The sequence below is a fragment of the Plectropomus leopardus genome, chromosome 21 (genome assembly GCF_026936395.1).
Source record: "Plectropomus leopardus strain MGB_pleo_1.0 chromosome 21, ASM2693639v1, whole genome shotgun sequence".
Lineage (NCBI taxonomy): Eukaryota > Metazoa > Chordata > Actinopteri > Perciformes > Serranidae > Plectropomus > Plectropomus leopardus.
Genome location: NC_142196.1, coordinates 26011438 through 26033618, shown reverse-complemented (window position 1 = coordinate 26033618; position 22181 = coordinate 26011438). Strand labels below are relative to the sequence as shown.

The 22181-nt window shown below is 38.8% G+C and overlaps 1 protein-coding gene across 1 annotated transcript in view; it reads left to right on the top strand.

The window, feature by feature from the left end:
* LOC121965561 (gamma-aminobutyric acid receptor subunit rho-3) overlaps positions 1-22181 on the top strand; it is a 33362-nt gene that overhangs the window by 8860 nt on the left and 2321 nt on the right. The window contains 9 exon segments of the mRNA XM_088071622.1: positions 6437-6549; positions 17729-17796; positions 18164-18387; positions 18551-18633; positions 19899-20036; positions 20455-20607; positions 21507-21544; positions 21546-21569; positions 21771-21902. Of these exon segments, the coding sequence (XP_087927748.1) occupies positions 6437-6549; positions 17729-17796; positions 18164-18387; positions 18551-18633; positions 19899-20036; positions 20455-20607; positions 21507-21544; positions 21546-21569; positions 21771-21902 (973 nt within the window).

Sequence of the window (22181 nt, the reverse complement as noted above, 5' to 3'; positions counted from 1 at the left end):
GTAATATTGTCATGATGCGACAGTTTTAAGAATGTAAATACGCCGAATAGAAACACCTCAATTTCGCAAAAGTGTACTTTATCACAAAAAAAGTTTTTACATTCACATGAGGTGGTATTTCAGGTGATTTGAAAAAGCCATATTTTGAAAAACTGCAGTGGAAACCCTTTTTGGGCTGTTATAGGTCACGTGACGCTGTGGCTATGTGCTCGTTGAGCGGATCATCTGGAAGTTTTGAATCAACAATTCCTCTGTGAATTTGTGGACTATCAGCTCCCAGAAATCCTTTTTTGAAATGTGGTGTAAAAAATGAAATGAGTTTATTATTGAACATTACACGATGTGGTTTCTCTGAAAGCTGTGATTTCATTTCTGAAGAACACGTCACTGGGAGGTTCCCATGGTTCGAGCACTTGCACTTCCCTGTTTCGTGTACAAACCACAAATGACCTCGAACACTTATTTAATTTGAAGAAGTGAGCACCGCAGTAATTTATTGTGATTTTAAGTCCTCGCTTTTTATCGACTGTGCAGTTTTTATTGCTCACAGTCGAGTTACTGACCTCTGCGAGTCTAAAATCAGCTCTTGCAGAGAGAGACAGGTTTTATTTGTCCAACAGGAAAAAACGCGGCTTTTCCTGGAGCTCCTGCTGGAAAGGATGAATGAATAAATGCAGCTGCAGAAAAGTTGTGTCAGCGAGTAAAAACACTGAATACTTCCATTAAAACCACCCGTGAAAACGAGTAAACGTGTAAGGAGTGGCGAGCATAAATGTCCTTGTCAGAAAAATGATTTTTAGCACAAATATGAAGAATAAATTACAAATTAAAGGACTTAAACCACACGTAGAAACATCGTAGAAGCATTAAATTGTAAGAGAAAATTATACAAGTGTAGTCTTAGTGTGAGAGTGAATAGAGGAGGTGCATTTTTGAGATTATAAAGAATAAAAGATATTTGTTACAGATAAAAAAAAAAGATTTAACAAATAAAAATAAGCTTCTATCATTAATTGGAAATATTTAAATTGAGTTTGGTGCCATACGAGTTTTATTTGAAACCTGTTGCTGCATGTTGCAACTCCAGGTGCATTGTTGCAGACTTTTGACTGAGGTTTTGTCATAATATTAACCCTTTGAAACCTGAGCCATACTGGCTTTATTTTTTTCAGAAACACAGGAAGAGGAAAATGACCAACAAAAAAAAGAAAAAAAGACCTAAAAATTAGCAAGAAATTTTTAAAAAGTACAAGAAAATTACATGAAAATATTTTTTAAAATGAAAAAGAAAAAAATAAATAAAAAAAGGAAAACAAGATGTGGCAAATGTGCTTAAAATTATATTTCTGTAACATAATTTCAAATATGTGAAAAAAATATATATGTAAAAATTTCCTAATTTTCCCATTTTTATTTGACATTTTCCCTTGCTTTTAATTTTTTTTTTTTTCTAAATTTACTAATTTGTTGTGATTTGTGGAACATTTCTCACCAGCTTGCTTATCGCCTTGTTCATAACATTTAGTCATGTTTTTAAATAAATCGCACCAAATTGCTCAAGATTTAAAGTTTTAAATACTGAGGAGGTGAAAGGAGCTCCAGGTTTCGAAGGGTTAACCGCCTTGTGCTGCATTTTATTGCTCGACGTTCACCCGCTCAGTTTGTGCAATAAAGGCCTGTTTATTAAGATGTTAACCGAACTCTGGCTGCTGTCCACGTCCAACTGTGAACGCTGAACACAACAGCCTGTGTGTGTGTGTGTGTGTGTGTGTGTGTGTGTGTGTGTGTGTGTGTGTGTGTGTGTGTGTGTGTGTGTGTGTGTGTGTGTGTGTGTGTGTGTGTGTGTGAAACAATATAACGTTGATCTCCTGATTAATGTCACCGCCGGCCCTCGTTGTTTCAATGACAGGTGATCTTTGGGAAACACAGCGCAGACACGACTTAAAGAGATTAAAAGCACAGAAATGAGTCCGTGATGAAATGTAACTAAGGGACTGTTCGTTATTTATGGAGGGAGGAGGTGGTGCAAAACCAGGGAGGCATTTTTAAATCATTTTTTAAGCACTGTGGAGGGTTTATTTTGGCTTAGCGGAAGGACATACAGCTTTATATGTTTGTATTTTGTATTAATTTTAACTATTCTGATTGACTCTCAGATTTCCAAGTTTCTGATAGTCCTTGGTGTTTTTTTGGGGGAAAGAAACAGTATAAAATTTGATATAATATGGATTATATGATGTAAAAATATCTCTTAGTACAAGTAAACCCTTAAATAAAAAAGGAAATATAAACAAATCTGAGGTTAACATCGATATTTCATCATTTCTTATTTAAAATGTTGACAAAAATTAACTGTGTGCATTAATCCTGTAAAAAAAAAAAGATAAATAATCAAACATAAATAAGTGAATAAATCACTTCTGTGCTCCTGCATGACAAAAGTGACATTTTTTTTTTCCAGGATTTTGTTTTACACTTCAGGATACCACAAAAACATCTTGAAGGAACTTCTTTAAATTTGGACTCGATGACTCAGTGATGAACTGGTTAGATTTGGTGGCCAAAGGTCACTATGACCTTGAATTCTTGTGAACATCTTGAGGGAATTTCTTCAAATTTGGCAAAAATATTCACATGGACAGATGAGAATTTGGCGGTCGGAGGTCACATGTCCTCAGTTTTTGGCCATAACTTAACAATTCATGCGCTAATTATAAAAAAAACTACACACAAATGTCAAACAGGACAAAATGATCACGTGATGACATTTTTATCCAAAAGGTCAAAGGTCAACTTCACTGTGACATCATAATGTTCTGCAAAAAGCACTTTTCTGGTTAAACTCCACCGTGCCGAGTCACTGGTGTGATTCTGGCTGCTGTGTGTTGAGTTTATTTGGTGAAATGATCGTTAAGCCTGAGCTCGTGGTGTTAATGCCGCCTGTGTGTGTGCCGGCTTACTCAGTGTTGTTGGTTTTGTGTGGTTTGGCCGGTGACGGGTTGCTGCTGTGCACTCATTTTCTGCTGAAGTGCACACTCGTCTTTTGTGCTGAGGATTTGCATTCGGCTTTTGTTGGTGTCTGTCTGTGCTGTTTGCTCTTTGCATTGGCCTCAGTGTCTACGTGGTATGCAAAAATATGGTTATTTATGGCGGAGACGGGGTCATGCGTTTCCCAGCAGTCACTCAGGGAGGCTCGGAAAAATATTTTTAGCTGCGGGGAGGGTCATGATAAACAAACAAGCAAACAAACAAAAAAAATGTATTAAATACAGAAGGTATGGCACTTATGTACAAATCTGTTGAATGTGGACTTTACTTGAGTATTTTCATTTAATACTTTATTTTTTAATCCACTTATCAGACTCTTTTAGTTACTTTACAGATGATAAAATCTGAGAAATGTCCTTAAATTCAAGAAACATTATGATATCCTACAAACATACTATAATCACAGAAATTTTCTAAAATCTTAGACTTTTTTGTGCATTTTTGCACAAAAAGTTGTGGTCATTTTATGTCTCTTTGTGGTCATTTTGTGTCTCTTTGAGGTATTTTTTGAATTTATTGTCTCCTTGTGGTCATTACATATCGCCTTGCGGTCATTTTGTGTCTCTTTGTGGTGATTTTGTGTCTCTCTTTGGTCATTTTGTATCTCTTTTGTGGTCATTTTGTGTCTCTTTTTGATCATTTTGTGTCTCTTTCTGGTGATTTTGTGTCTCTCTCTGGTCATTTTGTGTCTCTTTCTGGTGATTTTGTGTCTCTCTCTGGTGCTTTTGTGTCTCTTTGTGATCATTTTGTGTCTCTCTCTGGTCATTTTGCGTGTCTTTGTGGTCATTTAGTGTGTCCTCATGTTTTTTTTTTTAGTAATTTTGTAGTTGTTTGGGTCTCTTGGGTAATTTTGTGTAATTTGTGTCACTTTTTAGTCATGTTGTGTCTTCTTTTGGTCGTTGTTTCTGTCTGTGATTAAGTGGCCTTTTTTGTAGTTCTTTTGTGCGTCTTTGAGTTTCTTTTGTGTATCTTTGTGGTCATTTTGAGTCTCTTCTCCGCCCATGTGTGTTAATATGAGGGACATTTTGAAAGTGAAGACCAGTGGGGCCCCTGACACTTTGGGCCCTTGGGCCTGTGTCCTATTGGCCCGTTCAGTGTCCATCTATGATGTCGTGTTTTAGTTAATAATGTTGAGGTTATACATATAATTGGTCACTGTGACAAACATTTCTCACTATTTTTATTATTTTAAAAAACCAATCAAAACATTTATGGAGAAAATAATCAGCAGATTAATCTAAAAAATTAATCACTTCAACCAACCACGTCAATAAAATCCTGCTTTTACATTAATGCACGAGTCATAATCATCGAATGAAATCATTCATAAAAGTATAACAGCCACACGTTTCTGCTTTTAATACTTTTAATCATTTTACTGATTATATACTAACATACTTTTACTAAAGGGAAAACTTCAGTTAACTTGTAACAGAGTATTTTCACAGTGTGGTATTAGTACTTAACTTAAATTAAAGGATCTGAAAACTTCCTCACAAGAAAAACAACTTTAGGAGGAAGTGTGGAGTTTGTTTGAATTAGCTTCAGGGTCTGAGATTATTACTGAATTCGGTTTGTTTTGGGGGATTGTGGTGTTTGTTTCAAGGTTAATTTAAGGGATTATGGAGACGGGATTTGGCTCAAACACACAGCCTGACCTCACAATAATAGGAGCCCAAATGTGTGTGTGTGTGTGTGTGCGTGTGTGTGTGTGTGTGTGTGTGTGTGTGTGTGTGTGTGTGTGTGTCAAGGTGTGTGACTTTCACAGAGGCTTTTCATTTGTCAGCAGAGAAAATCTCAAACAGCTTTTATCTCTTTCACCCCACTGTGTGTTCACTTGTGCACAGCACGTGTGTGTATGTGTGTGTGTTTAAAGCAGGTACACACACACACACACACACACACACACACACACACAGTGCAGTATGTATTGCAGCTGACTCAGGCTGTAATTAACGTCTGCTCGGGGTTTCCCTGGTTGAATGTCAGACATATATAGACGTTTACAGTTTGTTTAACTGTGCAGTGTGTTGACTTTACGTCGTCTGTGGACGTCACCGCTCAAAACACTCAAACAACGTGACGAGAAGTTATCAAGTTTACATTTCTTGGTTTGTTTTGCTGCTGAAAACGCACATGAAGTAACGTCACGTTTAGATATTTAAAGCAGCTTCAGAGGGCCGAGCTTTAAGGTTCATTCAAGTCCACTTTTTTCTTTACTCTCCAATACCAGGAACCATCCTTTAACCCTTTGAAGCCTGAGCACATCAGCTTGATTTCTTTCAAAAACATACAAAATGGCTATGAGCAATTTAACAAGAAAAACAAATTCACCAGAAGTTACAATAAAATAACCCTAAAGATGAAGCAAAGAAAAAAAGTTAAAAAAAACCCCAAAAACAAACAATCTGGAAAAAACGTGCAAAAAATTTAAATAATGATGAAATAAAATATTTATAATTTTTGTTACATAGTTTTTCATATATATTAAAAGATGTATATGCATACAATTCAACAGTATTTAAACACATTTAAAACATATATTTATTTAAATTTAAAAACATTTTTATTACCTGCTGTCCCTATGTTTTTTTTTTTCTTTTTTTGAATTTTTTTGTTTTTTTTTGTTTCTCTGTTTTTAGGTGTGCAGGAGAGGAGGGCTCGGGGTTCACTTTTACATATGTTTTATAGTTTGCATTTTTGTGTTTTATATGTTATGTGTTTTCCAGTACCTGAAAAATAGAAAGTTAAGTATTCTAAAAATTTCTGATGGTATTCTAAAATAATGAGACGAGATTTGCGATGAGCAGCCAACCAAACCTTGTTTTAAAAATGCATGTTTTATCTATTTATTTCACATTGTAATTCCATCTTTGCAATCCTGAATATATAAAGTGGCAGCTGAAGCATTCACATCCTTCTCCTACATACTTAAATAAAAGTACTAAATCCATGCTTTTTAGAGTAAATTAGAAAATCAGAGTAAAAAGGACTCGTGTGTACATGTAGTATAACATGCTTATCATCAGCGTTACAGTGATATTCTTCCTGCAGCAGCACCACTGTTGTTTTGAAACATAATGTAACGCTGTCTGTGTGTGTGTGTGTGTGTGTGTGTGTGTGTGTGTTTGTGTTTGTGTGTGTGTGTGTGTGTGTGTGCGCGCGCGCACGCACACACGTGTACGCATGCACCATGTGTGTTTGTTTGTTTTTGGATCCGTGCCGCGCCTTTGGTTAAGGTTATAATTCTGGCAGGTTGAGAGAGAGAGAACCACAAACTGTGTTTTCGCTGATCAAAACCTGCAATTAAAGTCTTAATAACCAACGAATCACTCAACACACACTCTGTCTGTCTGTGTGTGTGTGTGTGTGTGTGTTGTCTCTGCAGACGTATTGACTACAAGCTGAAGAGGCAGGACAGCACCAAAACACTGCTGATAAAAACTGAACAGCTGCTGAGGATCGAGGAGCACGACTTCGCCATGAGGCCGGGCTTCGGAGGTCAGACACACAAACACACACACACACACACACACAAACACACACTTTTGAAATACTTCTGGGACCATCACAGACTCTTCCTCTTATTTTAATGTATATATTTCACCAAAAAAATCCACCAGGCCAGCTCCTCCTGCTCGTCTTCACCGTTCAGTTGTGAATCTATCCCTCACCTAAAATCCTAGAAATATCCTGCAATCTTAGGAATTTCCTAAAGTCCTAGAAACATCCCCAAATCCTAAACTCATCCTAAAGTCCTCAAATCCCAGAGATAACCTAAAATCCTGAAACATGTGCAGGGTTGCAGCAGTGATACTCAGCAGTTACAAAAACTGGATGGCACCCAAACTTTCTCTAATTCACAGTAATTCACACAGAGAGTTGTTAACTTTGAGTATAAAATGTACCAGAGTGCAGAAAACAGCTTCAAAATAGAGCTTGATTATCAAAAAAAGTGTCAGAGGAGGATCACTGGCATCCAGCGACAGAGGTCCTGCTCAGACCCGAATGTCCTAAAATCCTAGAAACATCCCAAAATCCTAAAATCATCCTAAAATCCTGGAAATGTCCTGAAGTCTGAGGAATGTCCTAAAATCCTAGAAACATGCATGGGGCCGCTGCGACTGGCCCCTGCCCTCCTGTCATTTTGCAAAAGTGGCCCCCAAACAAAGTTACTATATAGATATATATATATATATAAGTGTACAACTACAACGTTTATGATTTTTTTAAAGATATTTTATCATTAGAGGAGGTTTTATATTCAGTTTCACTTGTGTCTGTGCATCACAAAATACACAGTCCGATCCTCTCTTCACCTAAATCTCGTTTTAACATTTATATCATTTAAATGATTGGTATTATTTCATCTTTATCTGTAATGTCCACTTGAGTGTTTAACCCTTTATTTATTGCAATTTTTATTTACCCCAGCAGTCTATATTGATGCATTATATTTTTAAGAATTTGTTTTTAATCTGTTTTAAAACTGACATTTGTCCTCACAATGATAGCAATGCAAAACACACACACACAAAGGCACACACACAAAGGCACACCTCACTTCATCCCTGATGATTTAATCCGCTCGCTCACACGTCGGCCAGCGGAGAAAATCAGAGCTCATCCCACGCTGATGATGCGTACGCGCTGGTTTGATGATGTGACGACGGGCACTGGGTCACACAGACAACCGATGTGTCGATCCAAAAATCACCAACAATGACCCAGATTACACCGTCATGTGGCAGCACGAGTGTGTGTGTGTGTGTGTGTGTGTGTGTGTGTGTGTGTGTGTGTGTGTGTGTGAGACAGCATTAACGCATTTGAAATACAGTAGGACTCTGTGTGCTCACTCAAATGTGATTGTGTGTCCCTGCGTGTGTTTTTGGCAATATAATGAGTGCTTGTGTTTGTGTGTGTGTGTATTGTGTGAGTGGGGGTTCGTGTGCATTAATCTGGATTATATTCCAGGTCTGGAGCAGATGGAGGGGTGGGAAACAAACTGACGTCTGAAATAAAGATCATCTGTATCAAACACAGACAATAGCTGCATGCAGACACACAGTTGATGCAGAATGCATGTTTTTCCATACGAAGCTGCGCGGATTAAAATATCAGCGTGTCAGTAACCCAAAAGCTCTTGAGGAGATAAACGTTTAGATCTAAAAGTATCTCTGTGTATTTTTATCAAGAGATATTTGTTTTTACCTACAAAAGGCAGTAAATTAATTTGTATTTTTAAGGTTGTGCTACTTAAATCATTGTATTTTTTTACATTTCTGGGGGAAATTTTGCCCTTTTTTCCCTCCACTACATTTAAACAGTGCTGGAGTTATCTGGTTACTTTGCAGACCTCAGTTCTCAGTTGTGCTGCGTTCAGATAGCTTTTTAAAAGTGTTTAAACAGTTGAAATCTGACCAAAATGTTTGGCAATTGGCAACTTGACAAGAATATCTCCAAAAAATTGCAAGAAATTAATAAAAGGTGAAAAGAAGTACCTGAAAATAAAGAGAGAGAGAAAAACATTAGAAAACTGTATCTGTAATTATTATAAACAGCACCACAAGTCAGAAGAAGAAGAAAAAAAACGTATTTTGGATTTCGGGGTGAACTGTCCCTTTAAGTGAGAAGCGCAGGTATTTCCAGGATTTCCAGCTTCATAGATTTCAGTTTTGATCAAAACTCTGATGTTTGGATGTTTTATGTCCAATGAAAGAATGAAAGGAAGAGACTGTCATCACCAGAAAAATGACAGCATTGTGCTTTGTTCAGAAACTTAAAACTGTGTTTACGTTTCGGTGACACGCATCCTCTCGTGGTCGTTACAATAATGAGCGTAAAACACGATCAATGATGGGTCTGCACGAACTGGAGATCGCAGTTTGATTCCTGTTTATACCAACGGTTAATGTTTCTTTCAGGCGTGACCGCCGTCCTTTCCTAAGCCAGCCAGTTCACCGAAATGGGACCCCTGTGTGGGAGAGAGGCGGGGGGTCTGACATGAACCTGAACCACGAGTGACTCTTGTTGGTCCATCACAGACGTACAAACACTCATTCCTGCTTAATTACTGACAAGAACGGAGGATTTATACTGCCGAGATAAAACATTAAATACTTTCTGCTGTAACTCAAAGGAAAACTTTTCAACAAGAACACTATTTACTCATATTTTTCCCACCAAAACTAGAGTGTGCACACTGTTTTTTTAAACACAGGTAAACCTGTTAAATGTGAAAGACCGCCACTAAACTCACCGCTAGAGAGCGAGTCAGCTTTCTGTCAGCTGGTGTGTGTGTTGTCTTGTTGGTGTGTCTGTGTGATGTCACAGACGGGTAAACAGTAGAAAGCAGCGGGATGAGAAGTCTTTGAAAACTTTTCAGTGGTTTATTGTCTTTATTTATCTCTGACTGATTAGGTCCCCCTTTCAGACTCGGTGCAGATGTATTTGATCGGTGTTTTAGCTGCTTAGGAGGAGATGGACTGTAATTAGTGATAGCGTGTCATTGCATCTCGCTGGTTAAGGAGCTTAAATTATAGCGTTCACACGGGTGTTTTGTTCCCATCAAACCGTGTCTACTGCAGTCATTGACCCGGGTGTGAATGCCAATCGTACCAGGTGTTAGCTGGTTTTTTGTGCAGTTGGAACGAGGCTTAAGTGACTAATAGGATCAACAGTTTTTAAAATTTGTCCAATGTTGAGAAAGCAGCAGCCGAGATTGCAAAACAGATTGCAGTGTAATCTGCTGGGGCATGCTCGCACTGTCAGGTAACGTCGATATAAAGTGCTTGGTTTCGCCCTGGACAGGATCAGACTATTACAAGTGTTTGACACAGAATTTTAGGTTTTTTTTGTTTACTTTTCGTTTGATCTGGTCTGTTTGTTATTGTCTTCCTGCAACAATTTGCAAGACTCCTGAACGGGATTTCTTCTGGAGGGAGTGTTTTTGTTTGACACCAGATGTTTGCTGTCTCTCAGGCTGCTGCTCATGTTTTTTGCATGTTTTTTTTCTCTTTTTAATAATTTTAATTTCAGTGTCTTTTCTCTCTTGATCAATGATGGGTCTGCACTAACTGGAGACCACAGTTTGATTCCTGTTTATACCAACGGTCAATGTTTCTTTTAGGCGTGACTGCTGTTTTTTTTTTTTTGTGTGTGTGTTTTTACGGTGTGTTTTCTTGCTTTGTGAAAAGATTTTTTTCTCCTGTGGGAACTTGAGCAAATGCATCCTTTTTCTCAGATTTCTTCGGTCATGTAGCACCAATTTCAAAGTTTTTTGCATCTTCCTGCTGCAGAGACAGCCCTATTTCATTTGAAGACCACTTTTATATCTGTGACGGTGCTGGAGTAAATGTTTCTGACCCACAGTCACAAACAGCCTCCTTGTTGCCATCGTATCTTCAGTCTATATGGCTGGTTGGCGTCCTGCATGTGTCTGTGGTCCTGTCTGTCGTTCAGGGTGCGGACAACAAAAGCACCACTGTCTGCCCCGCGGCCCTGTGGCATTTCCACCGACTATAATTTCACATAGAAAGGAAATCTCAGCTTTTTCTGACTCAGATAAGCCTATAGCTTTCTGTGTGTGTGTGTGTGTGTGTGTGTGTGTGTGTGTGTAGAAGAATCAAAACCATTCCCGCCTCGGGGGACCAGAGTCGTGAAATTCACCGTCTGACATTTCTTGTTACTCGGTGCACGTGTTGAGGTAGTATTTCTATATCGAGGTCAACCTTTAAGAGGACGACTGTAAACTTAAATGAATCCCTGCAAACTTCCCGTCAGGCCTCCTCGCTCTTTTATAGACCGACATCATGAGGCCAAACACTCGTAACTGATTTACCACCAGGGCCTGTATTCCTGCTGGTCCTCCTACAAACACTCTGTTATTTTGGCTCCTCACGGCGTGACCTCAGTTTTCAGGTAACAAACCTCGGCCCCGATTGACACATTAATTCCCGTCGCCGTGAAACTTCAGGTTTGGAAGGCGGGTTTGTTTACCTCTGTGGTTCTTCCTTTGGCGTGCAACGACTCGTTAAATCCATTAAAACAGTCCACTTCATTATTAGAGGGAAATCTGTGTGTGTGTGTGTGTGTGTGTGTGTGTGTGTGGGCGTGGGCGTGCACGCTGGAGGCCATCAGAGAGGCTCAGTCTGTTGATGCTTTTAAGATGCACCTTAAGGCCCATTTTTATTCTCAGGCTTTTAGTCGTGTTGAACCTGTTTTTCAGTTTTTATTTGATTCCTTGGGATTCAATTATGTTTAAACTTGGAAACAAAGAGAGATGACGGGTTTGCTCTGTGGATCACGATCAAATGTAGGTCACGAAATAGCATCAGGTGCTAAATCTCGCAAAAACAAGAGGGAAATCCAGGCACTCCAAGAGTATGACGTGAAAAACGGGGAGGAATTACATTAAAAAGCCTTTATTATAGAAGCTAAACCATTAAAAAAGCCAACGTGTTTCATCAGGGCTTCAAAAACGTTTGTTTAAACTTGTTTTGGTTTTGTTTTAAAGCCAAACCTGTTTGTTTTCCAAAGTCTTTACACACGGGCGTACGTTTGATTTCAGCTTTGGTCGATACACAGCCGAGCTGGATGTGACATTAAACATACAGTACGTTATTTTTAGTTACTGTGCTTTAACAAATAAACCGCCAGTGTGGTTTTAAATGTTTAGTAAATAAAGGCTGTGTGTGTGTGTGTGTGTGTGTGTGTGTGTGTGTGTGTGTGTGTGTGTGTGTGTGTGTGTGTGTGTGTGTTCGGAGCACAGCTTTGATTACATTACAGCGTTTCAGGCCGAGCTGCCTCTCTTCCGCCTGGCCGGGTCGAGTCAGTATGGATTGTGTAGGACTCGTTCTCGTTCAGAGAGTCACCTTTTAATCCGTCTCCACCTCTCACCTTCCCTCTACTTTGATTGGAGAGTCGAATCAAAAACACTCAGAGTGGCGACGGAGGCTGCACGGAAACGACCTGCGACCTTAAAGCTGCGTTACGCTGCTTATGGCTGCATGAATTAATCCATCTGTGGGCGTTGTGTTCAGGGATTGAACGACTCGTTCTAAAACGACGAGCACGTAAACATTTTAGTCACAAAAACACGTATTTAAAGCTGCACCCGTCCAGATGTGTGTTTGTTATTAACAAATACTAATATTACTAATACTGACGTTAATGTTTAACAGGCTTTGTTACTGCGTCGTGACCTCTTTATGTGATCAAATTGCTTTTCTAAAACTCTGCAAAACCCAGTTTCTTTTTATACTTTTTTTTTTTTTTTATGATGCATTTTAGTATTTTGATTAACTGTAATTCTGTTTTTATTATATTAAATTAACTGTTTTTCTGTCATACATTTTAAACTGATTTTGTCACTAGATGAATTATTTGTATTTGTTTTTTTTATATTTATTTTGCTTTTTATTTGTCCGTTTTATGAAGTATTTTTTTATTTTCAGCGATAATGTGTTGCCTGGAAGCGGGCTGCTTGTGAGCGATTCAGATTGAAAATGGGTTTTGTGTGCAGAGCAGCAGTTGGAAAAGTGATGCTGCAACCAAAATTTGGGGCTGTGGGCTCCTGATTGTAGGGATGGATGCCGTGGTCCGAGCTGTTTAACACAGTAACACAAACTGTTTCCTGTCCGCTGTGCGTTTGTCTTTTCGTTGTCTCTGGATGGGGAGATAATTAAAAAAACATTGCACTTTTTCTTTGTCGTCCTCCGCTAAATGTTTCCGGTTTGAGCTGAACTGTGTCGATAGCATATTTGTGCATGTTGGCCGGTTCATTCATGTTTGTGCGAGCTTGTATACAGTGTCGTCCCACCACCCATCCCCCAAATTTAGAGCTCTCCCCCAAAAGCCACGGTGTAATTTGAACGCAGCAGCAGCTCTGCAACAAATCCTCCACAAAAACTTGTTTACGTCAGCTGATTAGAAAAAGATGCCCCCGAAGGTTGTTCAGAGTTCACCACCTCAGCGTCTGAACGGGACATTTTCCTCGATGTTTGGTCAGATCAGAGAGCAGCGGATCCAAATTCAGCTGCGTTGTTGAGAAACAGACGTTGTTGGATCCAGGAGGTTAAATATCAGCCCAAACTTCAGTTTTGTTTTGTAGTTTTTTGTCCCGTTTTTTGTCGTTTAAATACCGAAGGTCTGTTGCCGTGCTCACTGAAAGCTTTTTCTGTGTTTGGAAAAATCACTCTTTGTTGGTAGTATGAAGTGTGAACGTGCAGATGTGTGAAAGAAATAATCCAAAATGTGCAAAAACGGGCGTTAATGTAAGTCATGAAGTATGGGTCGACTGATATTGGTTTTCAGGGCCGATACTGATTATTAGCTGTTAATGAGACCGATAACTAATATTTGGAACCAATATAATTTACAATATAAAATTTACAATAAAAATGAAAATCTTTCTGTGTAGAATTTGGAATAAAACAAACTCAAACACAAAACTGTGTTTAAATGCCTTTAGCAAATGTTTAATCAAAACTGAAACTTTCAACATCATATACAGCAAATTCCCCACAACTTTCTTTTTCTAAAAAAGTGAAGTGAAATAAAAAATAAAAATGAATAAAAAAAATACAAAGTAAAAGTTCCTCCCATGCCGACACTTCCTTTGCACTTAATAATTAATGAATTTTTTCAGCAATAATTAAAATAAAATTCCGATACAGATAATTGGCAAAATGCCCAATATTGGGGCCAATAATTAGCCAGGACGATAATCATTAAGTTACATCGTTAACCCTTTGAAACCTGTTTTCTTGTGTTGTCATTCAGACGCCTTTCACAGGTGTTAAAACCTTTGAAACACGAGCAAATTGGTGTGATTTAGACGTGGAGGCAGAAGGTGGCTTTTGGTGCGCCAAAAACGCGACAGAGCGGCGCTTTTTGTTGAGGTCGGAGTGAAAACGGGCTGTAAAGTCACACATTACCTCAGTATTTTCTTAAAACAGGAAATTAAAACGTCTGAGATCGTAACACTTCTGAGATCTGTTTCGATATAAAAACGTTGTGCTGATGCTGAATCTGTGCATCACATAAACCTCGAGAGCTTGACCTCCTTTAGGACGCGTCTCTCCGAAAACCGTCCCAAACGCTGGACTGGGCGTGACGTGGGAAAAGAAAGCAGCAAAGAGCCGAGAGACGGAGAGAGAGTGACCTTCTGTCTCAGCCTTTTCCCACCAAAGAGCGCTGGTTGTCGGGGCTACGCTGAATGTTGGGTCTGCACCGCGTGGTGGTTTTTAGGAGTCGCGGCGGGACAAAGCCAGCCTGCAGCGGGAGCTTTATGGTCCCGGCTGTCAGATGAACTTCATTAAATAAAGTGTTTATTGAGCTGCCGGCCTGCTAACATTCAACTGGAATTAACTCACTTTACACCCTCACAAAGCTCACAGACACTTTCGAGGACATCTTTTTTTTTCTTGACGGCCTGAGGGCGAAAACAGGAATGTAACCCGGTAAACCACGTCCAGACGGAGGTCACAAGCCCAAACCAGTGTGTGTGTGAGAGTGTGTGTGTGTGTGTGTGTGTGTGTGTTTATGCATGCTAAAACAGCAGTCATGGTTTCGGTGATTTGCAAGTCAACACTACAGACAACCCTTTCCAGGCGTGTAGCTCAAAACTGGAACTAGACAGAATTAACCCTTTAAAACCAGAGGACATTGGTTTGATTTCTTCAGGAAAAAGGCAAAAAGCAACTTAACTACAAATAACCAGATAAAAGTAAAAAAAAAAAAAAATACTAGAAAATGACCTGAAAATATGCAAAGAAATTGAAAGGTTAGATAAATAAAAAATAACCCTAAAAATGCTGAAATATAAAAATAAAATAAAATAAAAATGAGATATATATGTATACATTTTCTTTCTGTCACATTATTTTAAATATATAAAATTGGATAATTATAAGTTAGTTTTCTGGAAATATTGGGCTTTTGTTTTGATAATTTTCTTATACTCTGACACTCATTTTTAAAACTTTTTTAAGGTCATTTTCTTGTCATTTTTTACTAATTTCTTTTCAGATAAATCATTGTGTTTTCTTCTTTATTTAAAAACAAAAATCAAATCCATTTGCTCAAGTTTCAAAGGGTTAAATATCTTGTGAAAGGAGTCTTTAAACAGCACAAGAGAAGCTGAAGTTTTCAGAGGGCTTTAACTTTGCTGATCGATCTTTCGCTTTTCCTCCAGATCCAACACCAAGTTAACGCTGGTGGTTTAAAGTGAAACGTCTCAGCAGCCGCTGATATCTATTAAATCCTGCAGGATTAATTGTCGTGACTTTTGTGACCCCAAAACCTTCATCTGGTGCTAAGTTAGCATGCAAACATGCCAAACTGACATGATGATCATGGCAAAGAAGATTAAACCAGCTGAGCATCAACATGTTAGCACTTTCTTTGTGACGGCGTTACCATCGTGGACGCGGTTCGCACGCTGAACTTTCACGTGTCATACCAGCGTCTCTAAAGCGACGTGGTAAAACCTCACTGCTGTACCTCTCGCTCCGTAAAACACAAGTTAACGGACGGTCTGAATTAAATTAAATGAGCATTATCCCAAAAAATATTCTTCAACAAGGTTATAGACAATATTAATGTTATTTAAAATGTTAACCGTGTCTGGCCTTTTGATTTCTTTGCGCGGTGTTTGTAGTATTTCTCTCGTACCATCTCAGTGTACCTGTATGATCTCTTTCAGTTTTTAAGTACTTCATAAACTCGGTTATCGAGCTCTCAACATCTGATTTGTTTACAGAAAATAGTGTGGGCTCAGCATTCAATGACACATATTCATTCTGCTTCATGCTCTGTTTCCTTCTCACTTTTTCAGATTTTTTTTGGGATGTTTCTTGACAAGTAACTCAGTATGTTTATTGTGTTTTGGGAAGAAATCAAATGTTCTCAGGTTTCAGAGGGTTAAATGATAATGAAAAGCGTCTAAATACAGTAAAACTGTTGTTAATGCAGGTGTTAGAGGGTGAAAGAGAAACGTTTTAATATATCTCCACATCACATCACCACAACAACTGCTTTACTGAAAATAGTCACTAAAATACGGTGATAACAATTATAATGGAACATGTATGTCGAAGAGCGTTCCTGTTTTTATTTCAGTTTAAATGTCGACATCTTTTGAGCTGCAGCAAACGAGCAGAGTGCATGAGGTGAAAGCCGTCAGAAATGATGAAGCTCGACTGTACGCTGACGGTCCCGACGGCTCGTTTTTCGGGTGCATTCCTCTCATTGTTAAACTCTTAAAAACACGCCTCAGTTTACGAGTTGAAGTCAACAGCAGAATCACCGCTGATGTTTGTGTTCGAGCCGGGAATGAGCTCTGTAGTCTGCAGCCGTGGATAAATCCTAAAATTAGCCGTGTAGATTTTTAGGAAAGGAAGAACGACCACTGAACAGCGTCATAAAACTAAACTCTGTGGAGTTGTGATTCTGTGCGGAGGCAGAGCAGTAAAACAGGGAGCGAGAGGCTGTGATTGGAGCGTGTTTTTTGGGGGAGGATTTGTGTTGTTTAGCTATTTCTGCTCTGTTTGTGTGCACAAATCAGGCTGTTCAGGTTTAGAGGTTAAACAAGCTTAATCTGCTAATGAGGCGGATGGAGCGGGGGAGTGTGGAGGACAGATGTTGACAGCTGCGGCGAGCTGGTGGCGAAGACGGAGGATGTTGTTACCAGCGTTTGACCAAAATGAGGTTTGAGGGCCGATACAGATGACGTGATTAACGAGACACAGAAGCTGCTGAAAGACATTTGACCTACTGACAAGAGATTCTGGACCAGTTTTAGTCAAAATAAGTTACACCGATGGTGTTTTTACAAAGTTTTACTGATGTTAGCGCAGATAAAGCCTCTGAAGCAACATGCTCACATTACCTGTTTGCACTGCTGGCATTGTGTTTGTTGGTTTTTGCACCTTATTTTTAATCTTTAATATTTAGATTTAGTATTATCTGCAATTTTTATATTTGGACTTTTTTCCTACATTATACTGCAACTGCCGTACAACAGATTTATGTTGATTTTGGCAGTGATTTCTTAACCATGCACAAAACAATATAGCAAAACACCAATAAATATACAGAAAATAAATATACGCGAAATATCAATAAATATCTAAAAATAAATAGGCCCAAATACCAATACATATACCAAAATGAATACACCAAAAAATACTAATAAATACACCAAAAATCCCAATAAATATATTTAAAAATACATATACCCTGAAAACCAATCACTATACAAAAATAAATATACCAAAATTACGGATCAATACATCAAAATAAATATACCCAAATACCAATAAATATACAAGAATAATAATGCCAAAAATGCCTATAAATATACCAAAATAAATACACCAAAATTACCAATAAATATGTAAAAATAAATACACAAAAATACCAATTAACTGTACCAAAATAGATACACCAAAAATAAACACACTCTGCAAAATGTCAAAGTTGCAAAAAGAAGAAGTTTTTTTGTTTTTTTTTTGTAGATGAATGTTTTTCTGAAAAATGTCTCAAACTGTGTGATGACAGTTTCCCTGCAGGCTGTTGTGATGCTGCTGTGATAAATACGGTCATTTCACGCAGGAAGCCTTTGAGTGATGAGTTTTTGTCGCTGACTTTAAAACGGATGATTTTGTTGTTGTTTCAGGTGCAGCCATCCCCGTGGGCATCGACGTGCAGGTGGAGAGCATCGACAGCATCTCAGAGGTCAACATGGTGAGGATAGTTTGGACCTGCAAAAACCGAAGGATGTGATGTTTTTTTAATTTTAATTTTGCGCACAAATATTATTATATAATATTAATATTATTGTAATAATATTATAATATTATTTAAATATACTATTATCTTTACAAAATAAATTCCTTAGTTCATTTTGCTTCTTTTATTTGCATTATTTCACATAAATTACTCCTTTAAAGAGCAAAAAAATCCTCAGAACAAGCCAAGCATAAAAAAAACAAGAAGTTAAAGAACGAAAAGAAGGAAAGTAAAAGTAATGATTCAAGAGTAAATGCATAAATATGTAATATCTGTGGTTTTTATACACTGTAAATCAAATGTCAACACGCGTTTGGCGCAGGACTTCACCATGACTCTGTACCTGCGGCACTACTGGAAAGACGAGCGGCTGTCGTTTCCGTCTCGGACCAACCAGAGCAGGACGTTCGACTCGAGGCTCGTGAAGAAGATTTGGGTTCCCGACGTCTTCTTCGTCCACTCGAAACGCTCCTTCATCCACGACACCACCATGGAGAACATCATGCTGCGGGTTTACCCCGACGGAAACATCCTGTACAGCGTCAGGTAGGCAGGACGGGCGACAGCAATACTCAGGTTTCCTTGGCAACGGCAGGAGAGGGTGAATAAATGTAGTTTGTTTGTTTGTTTGTTTGTTTGTATGTTTGTTTGTTTGTTTGTTTGTTTGTTTGTTTGTTTGTTTGTTTGTTTGTTTGTTTGTTTGTTTCAGGGTCACTGTGACGGCGCTCTGCTCGATGGACTTCAGCAGCTTCCCTCTGGACACACAGAACTGCTCGCTGGAGCTGGAGAGCTGTGAGACACACACACACACACACACACACACACACACACACACACACACACACACACACACACACACGCGCACACACACTATACAGTATACAGTATATATATATGTATATATACTGCACTCCCCCCCTGTCTTCTCACACCATGAGGTAACACAACAACAACAAAAACAAAATAAATAGTGATGGAATATAACTGAGTACATTTACTCAAGTATTGAACTCAAAAATAATCTTAGGTATTTGTACTTTTTTTGAGTATTTCTGTTTTCTGCCACTTTATACTTCTATTTCACTACCTCTCAGGGGAGAAAATATTTCATCAGCATCAGAAGTACACAATGATGCCTAATTTATTATATTATAATTTATTATAATTCAGTATTTTAATTTATATTATTCTGAGTCCTTATTTTTATTTGTTTATTCACTTTTTAAGTTTTTATTTTGGTGATTTGACTTTTTCCCCAAAAATCTGTCTTTTTTTCTGAGTTCTCATATTTCCCTTATTTTTCATGACACTGACACCTCCCTTTGTCTGTCTGTGTGTCTCTCTCTCTGTGTCTCTGTCTCTCTCTGCCTTTGTCTGTCTCTCTCTCTGTCTCTGTCTCTCCCTCTGTCTGTCTCTCTTTATGTGTTTCTCTCTGTGTCTCTGTCTCTGTCTGTCTCTCTCTGTCTATCTCTCTTTGTGTGTGTCTCTCTCTGTCTCTGTCTCTCTCTGTCTATCTCTGTCTCCCTCTGTCTCTGTTCATCTCTATCTGTCTTTCTCTCTGTGTCTCTGTCTGTCTCTCTCTGTGTGTCCGTCTCTCCCTCTGTCTCTGTCTCTGTCTCCCTCTGTCTCTCCTTGTGTGCCTCTCTCTCTGTGTCTCTGTCTCCCTCTGTCTCCATTTGTCTCTCTGTCCGTCTCTCTTTATGTCTCTCTCTCTCTGTGTCTCTGTCTCTGTCTGTCTCTCCATCTGTCTGTCCTCTCTGTCTTTGTCTCTCTGTCTCTCTCTTTGTGTGTCTCTCTCACTGTGTATCTATCTGTCTTTCTCTCTGTGTCTCTGTCTGTCTCTCTCTGTGTGTCCGTCTCTCCCTCTGTCTCTGTCTCCCTCTGTCTCTCCTTGTGTGCCTTTCTCTCTGTGTCTCTGTCTTCCTCTGTCTCCATTTGTCTCTCTCTGTCCGTCTCTCTTTATGTGTCTCTCTCTATTTGTCTCTGTCTGTCTCTCCATCTGTCTGTCTCTCTCTGTCTGTCTCTCCATCTGTCTGTCTCTCGGCGTCTCTCCGCAGACGCGTACAATGAGAACGACCTGATGCTTTACTGGAAGAATGGGAACGACTCTCTGAGGACGGACGAGATCGTCTTGTCTCAGTTCTTCATTGAGAATTTTCAGGCCTCCAGCGGCCTCGCTTTCTACAGCAGCACAGGTGTGTGTGTGTGTGTGTGTGTGTGTGTGTGTGTGTGTGTGTGTGTGTGTGTGTGTGTGTGTGTGTGTGTGTGTGTGTGTGTGTGTGTGTGTGTCCTGAAAATATAAGACAGTGTGATAAATGTGACATCATTCCCTTTTTTCTCAGTTGCCAAAAGTATGTGGACACACACAGACGAATCAGAGAAAATAAATCACTTCATGATTGACCTGATTTTTAAAAAATGTAACAGGTAACAGTTTGCAGGTTGTGTTTTAGGGTGTTTCTAATAAAAAAAAATGCTGTTTTAGACGATAATGTTCATCCAACATCATCCTTTTTGACCCCAAATCTCAGAGACAGAAACGAGCGGCGAGGACGCTGTTTTAGCAGCACATCGATTTTTTAATCTCAGTTTCTCCCCGTCTTCCTGCGTCAGGTTGGTACAATCGTCTGTTCATTAACTTCATCCTGCGGAGACACATCCTCTTCTTCATGCTGCAGACGTACTTTCCCACCATGCTGATGGTCGTCCTGTCCTGGGTGTCCTTCTGGATCGACAGGAGGGCCGTCCCCGCTCGCGTCTCTCTGGGTAACGCCACATTCATATTAACATGAACGAAAAAGCCTGAACCCTAAAATGTTTGGATTTACTTTGTGGGGAAAAGCTGTTTATGGATGATGAAACCCTTAAAATGTCTGTGAGCATATTTTAAATTTTTGGACAGACAGCGTTAAAATGACATTAATATGGGACAACAAATCTGCATTGTGATTTTTAGATTCAAAAAAAGCACTTTTCAGCACAAATGTCCCAAAAAAGTTAACAAATACTTGCAGGTTTTTCTGATTTGCAGTTAATGAAAGTTAAAGGAATCATTTTTTTCACTTAGACAAGAATCCATACAACATAAAACATTTCCACTCTGATTTTAACCCTTTTTCTTTTCATCCAGTGCAACTGAAAAAATCTTATCAAAATAAATAAAATAGTATAAAATTATGATCTTAGGATTTAAGAGAGTGAAATCTATTTCTGTTTTTCTAAATATAAATATAAATATATAAATTAATTTAAAATATAGAAACAAAATACAAATATGTAAAAAATAAAATATTTTTTTTTAAAGTTATTAGTATAATAGGTATTACTCAGAAAAATCAGGATTGTCAGAAAAAAGACTTTTTTGTCTTTCAGTATTTACTAGTCATATAATTACAATCACCCTGTATCATAGGAGGAAAATGAGAAAAATCACATTTTGCACATTCAAATCTGTGCAAAAATCACATTTGTAAGCATTTTTTGCACAGATTTGAGTGTTTTTATGTGCTTTTTTCATTGCTGGCTTCATTATCTGCCAGATCTTCAGACAAAGCTTGAAGTATTTTTTCGAAGGCGTTCTCTTAGAGCGGACCCTCCAGAGGTCAGAGGTCGTGCTGAACACAGACGTGCTGTGATTTTTAAAACCTCCGTTCTGTCTCCTGCAGGTATAACCACCGTCCTCACCATGTCCACCATCATCACCGGGCGTGTCCTCCTCCATGCCTCAGGTAACAGCTGTGTTTGTGTCGGTTCGGGAGGCTGCAGGTGCAGCGGGACAGATTTTTTGTGACGTAAAAACAAAGTGTTGTGTGTATTTTTATGTCTGTTTTGTGGATTTTAATGATCCGAATGCGGTTAAAGGTGCAAATCCCGGCACAGGACTCCATCAGTTGTGTGTGACTTTGTGGACGTGTCTCTTTGTTGTCCAGGTGTCATACGTGAAAGCGGTGGACATCTACCTGTGGACCAGCTTCCTGTTTGTGTTCCTGTCTGTGATCGAATACGCGGCGGTGAACTACTGCACCACTCTGGAGGAGATGAGGAAGATGAAGAGGGGGAAGGTCAGAGGGGGAGCAAAGAGGGACAATTACAACCAAAACACACAACAGGAGGAGACGCGTGGTGGAAATCACATATTTAACCTAGTGTCTCCCTCTAGTGGCCAAACAGGAACATTACAGCCAATATTTTTTATTGGTGGAAACATTTAGTCTTAAAAGGTGTTAAATTAATCAGTCTAAAAATAAGGCATTAATTCAAATGTCTTTGAATTAATTAAATCGAAAAAAGTCTTAAAGTGCAAAGACATAAAAAGTGAAGATAACTTAAAATATATATAT